General features: G+C 39.4%; 1 protein-coding gene across 1 annotated transcript; it reads left to right on the forward strand.

Annotated features, from left to right (window-relative positions):
• Positions 1–6,291: 6,291 nt before the first annotated feature.
• LOC111876725 (uncharacterized) lies at positions 6,292–8,147 on the forward strand. Its single transcript, XM_023873301.1, has 3 exons — positions 6,292–7,056; positions 7,221–7,406; positions 7,502–8,147. The coding sequence occupies exons 1-3, from the start codon at positions 6,604–6,606 to the stop codon at positions 7,787–7,789; spliced, it is 927 nt and encodes a 308-aa protein (XP_023729069.1). The 5' UTR covers positions 6,292–6,603; the 3' UTR covers positions 7,790–8,147.
• Positions 8,148–9,607: the final 1,460 nt, after the last annotated feature.

Consider the following 9,607-nt stretch of genomic DNA (forward strand, 5'->3'; position numbering starts at 1 on the left):
CGTATTAGCCCTTTCGGAGGGAATGTAGGATTGTGTAGTTTATTGCGATGCATCTATTTCTGGAATGCATGCGGTACTGATGCATAGAGGGCACGTGATAGCCTACACATCGAGGCATTTGAAGCCTCATGAGACGAGATATCCCACTTACGATCTAGAGCTGGGGGTGGTGGTGTTTGCCCTCAAGATCTGGCAAAACTATCTGTACGGGGTTCGGTATACTATATACACGGACCACAGGAGTTTGAAGTATCTTATGGATCAGCCCAACCTTAACATGAGACAAAGGAGATGGTTGGATGTAGTGAAAGATTATGATTGTGAGATCCTATATCATCCGGGCAAGGCTAATGTGGTAGCTGACACCCTGAGCCGTAGAGCAGAGAGTACCCCGATCTGAGACGTGTGCATTTGGATGATAGTGATGACTCCAGTCTTGGATATCATTCAAGAGGCCCAGGCAGAGGCCGTGATACCGGAGAACCGCAAGAGGGAGCGGGTGATTGGGCAAGTATCCGAGTTTGCGATGGACAGCCGGGGGCTTATGATCTTTCAAGGGAGGATTTGGGTGCCCTTTTCGGGCGGAGCACGACGTGTACTGATGGAGGAAGCGCACATATCGAGATTCTCGATCCACCCTGGGGCCACTAAGATGTATTTGGACCCGAAAGAAACTATTGGTGTCCCTGTATCAAGAGGGATGTGGCTTGGGAGGTCGAGAGGTGCTTAACCTGTCATCGGGTTAAGGCTGAGCACCAGCATCCGCATGGAAAGTTGCAGCCACTAGAGGTTTCCCAGTGGAAATGGGAACAAATTTCCATGGATTTTATCACCAAGTTGCCGAGGACCGCGCGGGGTGTCGACGCGATTTGGGTGATTGTGGATCGGTTAACAAAGAGCGCTCACTTTCTTGATATCAGTGAGAGCTCTTCTGCTGAGAGGCTGGCAGAGATATATGTGAGAGAGGTGGTGGCTTGGCATGGAGTGCCAACATCTATAGTGTCCGATCGGGATGTACGTTTTACTTCCAGATTCTGGAAGAAGTTCCATGAGGAATTGGGAACGCGATTGCATTTTAGTACAACCTACCACCCTCACACGGATGGACAGAGTGAACGAACGATTCAGACGCTCGAGGACATGCTTCGAGCATGTGTTTTGGATTTCGGTGGAAGTTGGGACACATATTTACCCTTGGCTGAGTTTTCATACAACAACAACCACCATTCCAGTATTGGTATGCCTCCTTTTGAGCTTCTTTATGGGAGGAGGTGTCAGACCCTCATCTGTTGGGGAGAGGTGGGGCAGTGAGTGATGGGTAGCACTGAGATAGTGCTAAAGACGACTGAGCAGATTCAACAGGTTAGACAGAGGTTACTGACAGGTCAGAGTCGCCAGAAGAGTTATGCGGACAGGCGATGATCCGAGCTTGAGTTTCAGGTTGGAGATTTCGTTCTCATGAGGGTATCCTCGTGGAAAAGGGTGGCACGGTTCAGGAAGAGGGGGAATCTGGGGCCCCAATACATCGACCCTTTTAGGGTGACCACTAGAGTTGGTAAGGTAGCATATCGTTTAGAGCTACCTGCGGAGTTGAGCAGATCCATGACACATTCCACGTGGAAGTGTGTGGCTGATGAGATTGCAGTGGTACCACTAGAGGATATTCAGGTGGATGCGAGCATGAATTACATCGACAGGTCGATCGCGATTTTGGATCGGAAAATTAAGGTTCTGAGGAATAAGGAAGTGCCTCTAGTTTAGGTCCAGTGGCAACATTGGAGAGGGTCTGAACTGACTTGGGAGCCAGAGTCGGAGATGCGAGAGCAGCATCCATAGTTATTTGCGGAGCACGACTTCGAGGGCGAAGTCTGATTCTAGTGGGGGAGAATTGTAACATACCAAGTCTATGCATATTCTATAAAACCCTGAACTTGAGCTTTTGTTCATTTTTGACCCTTAATTGAGAAAAGGGTGGTGAGCGAGTACGTAGGGCGTACTTGGGAGTACGCTTAGCGTACTTGTTTGCGTGTTTGTAACGCGGATGGTCATCTAGTACGCTGGGCGTACCAGTGGGTACGCTGGGTGTACTAGGCGCATAATGAAACCATAATTGTGGACAAGCACCCTATTTAAAGGACATGATGGCCTCATTTATGGCCATCATTCTCAGACACCAAAACCTCTAAACCCTAAATCTTCGTCCTTGTAGCTGGAGAGTGCATTTAGGAGCTTGTGAGTACATATTTGTGATCTTGAGGTGGAGAAAGAGCTTGGAAGAGAAGGAGTAAGAGTTCAAGAGTTTGGATCTGAGTAAATAAGCTCCAAAGACCTTGATTTACCCGTTTTCAGTGTATATTGTGATATAAAGTCATAAAAATCCCATCTTGGATGTTAAGAGTGAGCCATGCATGAGATGTGAGCTTCTTAAGGATAGGGGTTGTGTGTTTTGAGTGTTGGTGACCTTTTCAACCATGCAAAAGCTTAAAGTCACTGGCTTTATGGATTAAGAGACATTAGAGTGGCCAGATCTGAAATATGAGTCCATGTCTTAACTGATTAAGACCAAAATCGTGAGGAGTGTGAAACTGGGGTGTACGCTGGGCGTAACCCTAGTACGCGTAGCGTAGGGGTCGAGCACCCCCGTTTCTGTATAGCAGTCGAGTACGCCCAACGTAGCGAGGTGGAACGTGCAACGTACTCCCTATTGTTGACTTTTGTTGACTTTCAGGGTTTTGGTCAAGATTGAGGACTATTAAGCCTATAGAGGGGTAAAATGGTCTTTTACCCTTCTGTGAGTTGTAGAAGGGTTAGTCTAGCTTCTTGAGGGCCAATATTAATTAGGGATGATTATTATGTGTTAGGCGGAGGCTAGACCGGTGAGTAGAGTTCGAGAACCCGAGTACGAGATTTTCATTCACTAGCTTACGAGGGGAGTCTTCTCACTATACTTACCTTGAGTGGTAACTTATGTGTGACCAGTGGGTCTTATGTGCATGTGCTTAGTATTGAGATATCTTGTTATTTGTATTGTAATATGTTTACTGTGTATTATATTGAGTTGTTGAGTTGAGGGGCCAGATGGTCCACCTGAGTTGTAGGACCGGAGGGCCATACAGAGTTATAGCCTCGAGTGGCTAATGTGTGATATGTGGTATTTTGGGGAAATCACTAAGCTTTATGCTTACCGTGTTATGTGTTATGTGTTTCAGGTAGTTCTGAGGATCGCGGCAAGGCACCGACATGATTGTACACACTGGCGAGAGATTGTTTTTATGATTATGGGATTTGTGTTTTATTTGTTGACATTTGAGACATATGTGCTTTTGAGAATTATGAAACGAGTTATTTTATGTTTTTAAAATTAGAAATTTTTTTTGAAAATTTTGTCGTAACATATGACCCTAATGAGATGTCTTAACACGTAAAGTTGACAACTTTACACCTTTGGATGACTTAATGGGGCCAAATCCTTAATAACATCCAAACTCATGCATTGTCCAAAAAATAACTCATCAAGATGACATTTTTATGAACAAAGGACCCCGCAAAGGTCAAAATCCAACATTATAAGCTCTTAGAGTAGCTCATACTCACAAGGATGACTCTAAGGACCAAAATGAACACAAAATACGCCTTAAACTAGATCTAACACCTAGAGTCATCAAGATAGAAACTTTATACCTCCAAAATGTAGGTCAAGATACAACAAGCCTGGATCCAAAAGCTTCAAGCAATCCCAAACTTCTCCAAGAAGTTCCTTCTTATTCTATAAACACCAAAAAGCATGAAATACCACTAAAAGCTCAAAAACCACTCAAATAGGGGCTAGGGTTTCGTTTCTAGGGTTTAGAGGGATGAAGGCTGAAGATAATATGATTTGGTGGTGAGTTAAGGAGTTTAAATATGGTCCAAGACCCTACATTAGGGTTTGGGTCTGACCGGAGTACGTCTTGCGTACTTCTGGTACGCCCAACATACTCCCTTAAGCCTCCGCAATCCTTCTGCTTTGTACACCCAACATACACCAAAGTATGCCCCGCGTACTGGACTTAGCCCTAGTACTCCCTGCGTACACTTGTGTTCGCCCCGAGTACTCGGTTTTACCCTAAAGCCACTAAACTTCTGAAGGCCATAACTTCTTCGTTGTAAGTCCGATTTCGGCAATCCTTATATCCACGGAAAGGTAACGAGAAACTTTACGATTCTACAACTCATCCTTGCCTTATAATTTCTCGAACAAAAATCCAATTTTCATAAAAGCCCAAACTGACACTTTACTGATATACCCCTTGGCTCCAAAACACAAATCGGACCCCCAGATCATCTAAATTACATTACCCATACCCAAATGGGTCTAAATCTCTCTTCCCCAAAGGCCCTAAGCCTAATGATACCCGATCTTTGGGTTACCGCCCCGCATTAGGAAACGATTCGGAATGGGCATTACATAATGAAAGAAACCGAGGACTTTTATTTATAGAAAGGGTGCACATTGCGTATCTGTCGGGGGTGCTGACGTGGCTTCATTCAGATTTTGACACATGGCAAAAATTGGGGGGTCCACGTCTGGCTGTTGGTGCGCATTAAATTTTAATATTTTTCAAAAATTTGTATTTTCTTCATACGAATTTCGTTTGTGACATTCTTTCTATCCACGCGTTGCTAGCGACGAGATCTACAACTTTCATTTAGACTTCGTCGGTTAATTTTCACTTTATTTTTAAAGTTATATTTTTATAAGCTTAAACTGTTAAAGTCCGTATAAAAATCATAATTTTTTCATACGATATTTGTTATCGACTGTCTTTATATCAACGTATAGGTATTCAAGAGATATTCAACTCTCATTTAGATTATTTTTTCTAACAATCAACCGATTTCAATTTAAGTTTCTGTGTCGTACATTATTGTGCTGAAACTTTGAAAAATCATAATTTCCTCTCATGAAGTCAGTTTTGGGCGCTATTTATATGTACGAAATCTTTGTCACATATATTATAAATTTCGTTATGGTTATTTGTCCTAAATAACATTCTATCAAAAATGTCGTTTTTATCGTTTTTTTATATTTTAATTGTCTAGCTAGAATCTGCGGACGTTACATTGTTGAAAATAGAAAGCCCGCTCTCATACTAATTGTTGGTCTTTAGAGATGAAAAACAAGTAAAAATGAAACATGAATTTAAAAAAGAGTTAATCAAAAACTTATTTTGATTAATAAAACTCTTAAAAAGAGAAAATGCACAAAACGATGATTACAAATGTTAACCCGAACATAACTTATATACTAGATGATATACACAATAAAAGGAAATCCATACATATAAGAGACTTAAACAAAACTTTACAATGATAAGATCTTAATCACTAAGATTACGGATCAGAATCTTCAAGCACAAAAAAAACCTTTACTCCGACGCATATAAACATATACAAAATACGAGACGTCACATGATCAACGAGAAGTCAATTTGACATTTATTTGATTATAAGGTTCGACCAACAATTGAAAACACAAGAACCTTTCATTAGACCGAAAAAAATTAAACACTAAACTTAATATTTTGAAAAACCAAATGACCATTTACGAAGATTAATCTTAATTTAATATAAATTTTGTTATTTTAGAAAACACATTAGAAATCTCATATACATTGTTTTCATGTAAAAATTTGAAGTTTTTGTCCCACACTCACAATACCATTTAAATAAGGTTAGAATAAAAATTAAAAATTATAATACACATAAGATCATGGTTGTCAAAATCGCTATTCTGACCGTAGGATCGTACGATCTTAAGTATGAAAAACGAGTCGGATCATATTTGGGATAAGATCGTAGATAAGATTGTAAGATCGGGATTTGATCCGATCCTATCTTCCCTTGATATTTTTTTGAGCAAGCGAATTTTTTTTTTACCAATTTATGTCTTTAACCCTTTACAAAATTTTCGTTTATTATTATGTGTTGTGACTTATGATTAATATTTTGAAGTTTTTATAACTTGTAAATGAAAATTTGAATGTGTGAAATATTTTTCATGTTTTAAAATTATAAATTAAGATTATGTTTCATTTTGTGGGATCTTAGATTTCGATTCTGATCTTGCAAATCCAAAAACGATCTAACATAGGATCTCAATCTTGACAATCTTACGTAAGTTTATGAGTATGTTAACATATACTATTTTCAACGTTTTGATAAAACTTTTTTCTTATATAAGAACCCTAAATACATAGGTGATGTATATTATTATTATTGGTTGATGGTATGTCGATGTACCGAAACGATAGTTCTAACTTCTAATGGTTCCCTACAATTTTATTTTGATCCATTGACTAAAACATTTTGTAACATGGCTTGCTTTCTTCCTGGCTTCGTTTGTTCCTATAATAAACAAATACACTAACGTACAAATCTTCAAACCAACCCCATCTTCCACTCTATTTTTAGAGGGACTCTGTCTCACTGGGCACTGTGCACTGCAATTCTACTAGATCGACTTTGCTTTTCCTCTTTTTCAGTTTCGTACTTCTCTGTCAAATCTCCTCACCAAAATCCAACAAATATCGCCATTACCTTCTCACCAGGCTTTCTAGGAAAATGTCGATGCACGCAAAGACGGATTCGGAGGTGACGAGTTTGACGGCGTCGTCACCGACAAGGTCTGAACCACGGCGGCCGGTGTACTACGTCCAGAGTCCATCGCGCGACTCCCACGACGGAGAGAAGACCACCAACTCCTTTCACTCAACGCCTGTGCTCAGCCCCAGTGGATCACCCGGCCGTCAATCCCGGAACTCTTCCTCCACCAGATATTCCGGCTCCCTCAGACCCGGATCGAGGAAAGGCAGCCAACATCAACATCACCGGAAAGGAGAAAAGGGATTTGATGCGATTGAGGAAGAAGGATACAACGATGAAGTTGGTCATCGGGGGATCCCTCGCCGGTGTTATTTTCTGGCGTTCGTTGTCGGTTTCTTCGTTCTCTTCACTTTTTTCGCTCTCGTTCTCTGGGGCGCTGCCAGACCTCAGAAGCCCGTCATCACCATGAGGGTAAATCACTAATTCTTCAACTCTAATTTCTAATCTGTTCCAATTGATTACAAAATCCATGTTACTCGATCTCATATGATTTATATTCGTAGTTGATTGGATCAAAGATCAATTCGGTATGTAATTAAATTTCATCATCACTGTGGGGCTTTTCACTTTTGCAGAGTATCGCATTCGATCAATTTGCAGTTAATGCTGGGGCAGATGCATCTGGAGTTGCGACAGAGATGGTGACGTTAAACGCCACCGTGAAGTTCAATTTTCGCAACCGTGGAACCTTCTTTGGGGTTCATGTATCATCCACACCACTCGATCTCGCATACACCGAGTTGACTCTGGCCACCGGAACTGTAACAAAATCTCAACTACTCCAATGATTTTAGTTTCAAATGATTTGTGTGTGCTATTCAAATCTATCTAAACTCAAATGGGTATTAATTTACAGGTGAAGAAATTTTATCAATCAAGAAAAGGTCACAGAATAGTGAGTGTGAACGTCCGAGGTGTACGAGTGCCGTTGTACGGCGGCGGACTGAACTGGAGCAGCGAGAACGGAAAACTGACAGCGCCGTTGCCACTGAACCTAAATTTCACGGTGAAAGCTAAAGCTTACGTGTTAGGTAAATTAGTGAAACCCAAGTTCTACAAAAAGGTTTCGTGTGCCATTGTTTACAATCCAATCAAGGCCATCAATAAGCCGATTTCTCTGATGAATTCTTGCACAGTTGAGTAATCAAGGAAAATTACTGATCAGGTAATTCTTTCGGGAACTGACTTTAAGCTCATTCATTCATGCATAAACACAAACAGTTGATGAGCAGATTGCAGTTTTGTCCTTTATTTTAAAATTAAAATAGTAGAAAAGAAAAATGAAATTTCGTACAGCTATGGAGGAAATTGGAGCGACAAATTAGTAAATGATCACAGCGTGTGATGTGAAAACAGAGTCGGTGGCCTTTGGGAACTATTTTATTATACGGTGGTCGGGGAGTGTACTATATTTTGATTTCTTGTGTTATTTATATAAATTGATGTTAATGGGAATATTTATTTATTTAATATATTTTATAAATAGGATTGTCTTTTGGCCATGTTCGTTTTTGTTTACTCGTAAAATTGTCTTCTTCGCTGTCTAGGTCGTCGACGTCTTCGTCTAGCTTGGTCACATTTGATATTTCTAATGCAATTTCTTCTTTCATGTATATCTTGAATGTTTAATTTTGTATTCAAGTGAAATGATACTTTGTATCCATGTTATCATTCAAATAAGTACATATTTATTTTTCCTTACCATATTCCTTTGCCACTAACAAAAGAAAAAAAACATAATCTAAAGCTACGATAGAACCTTCGATATTGTATTAAAATGACTATAATAATGAAATTATGGTTTGGTTCCCTTTTTCTTCCATGGAGCCAAAATTTCTAAATTACTAAATTCTTTAATAGACATATATCCTAAAACCGGACCAAATATACTTTTCAAATCTCTAACTAGAGATACCGGTTCATTTCTGTTTCTTTGAAGTATTATAAAGTTTAATTGTCTCGATCTATGCACATTAATCGTGCGCCTATAACGGTTAGCGACCTACAAATCGCGGTTTAATTTAGGGGTTAGTCATTTAGGCTGGACTACTGCTGGAGTGAGTGGTGACACGTTTGCCACAGTCCATGTAGGCGTCACCTAAGATTTGCCACACTGCTTCAAAATTTCGCCATATATAGGACATGAGTTTTCACGTCTGTCATTTTATTTTTTTTTAAATTAATTTATATTAAAAATAATCAATTTAACCAAAATATTTTAAAACTAAAATTTCATTAAATTTCATAGAAAATTACAACAAACAAACCAAAAAAACAACATAGAATTTAAAAATATAAAACATGGAAATTAAAATTACCGAACCTAGATAGACCTAAATGACATCTTCATCGTAAAAATTGACCGTTAAATCATCGATCGGTTATGTGTTAAGATCGATGTGGTCAACGGTCCACATATATTCCGTCAAGTCTTTATGAAGAACATGATGGGTGTCACATCCCGATTTTCAAGGCAAAATTTTCATTTTTTATTAAAATATATCAAAGTATGATTATTATGCGGAAACATGCTGTAAATGCATATATGTACAATCGAACCTTACCATTCTCACGAATCACTGAAGTACTTGAAAAACATTTTTATTCAACTAGGTAACCATAAGGATTGGTGAGTTCCTCAAAATACCATATACCACAATACATATACATGCATACATATAATAACTCGCGATCTGCAAATAAGACGTGTATCTTGGAATACGCGGGCATATAGGTTCCCGACCTCTTTAACTGTTTCACCATCATCCCCTAACTAAATCTATGTGAGTCTATAGGTTCCTGTCTTCTTTAATCATTCCACCATCAACCCCTACCTAAATCCAATATCACAACAATTACGCATATAGAGAATGCACTTTAGATTCTACTAAAGAATTTACATTTATACTTTGTACTTTAGCAGTCCACACTTAAGCACATAAAGATTATACCACTAGCTCTA

Source organism: Lactuca sativa, chromosome 2, assembly GCF_002870075.4.
Source record: "Lactuca sativa cultivar Salinas chromosome 2, Lsat_Salinas_v11, whole genome shotgun sequence".
Lineage (NCBI taxonomy): Eukaryota > Viridiplantae > Streptophyta > Magnoliopsida > Asterales > Asteraceae > Lactuca > Lactuca sativa.

Excerpts from the sequence above, each read along its gene's own strand:
- LOC111876725 (XM_023873301.1), top strand. The coding sequence starts at position 6,604 with ATGTCGATGCACGCAAAGACGGATTCGGAGGTGACGAGTTTGACGGCG. Across the intron at positions 7,057-7,220 it reads AGCCCGTCATCACCATGAGG|AGTATCGCATTCGATCAATT; the intron begins GTAAATCACTAA and ends TCACTTTTGCAG. Across the intron at positions 7,407-7,501 it reads TGACTCTGGCCACCGGAACT|GTGAAGAAATTTTATCAATC; the intron begins GTAACAAAATCT and ends ATTAATTTACAG.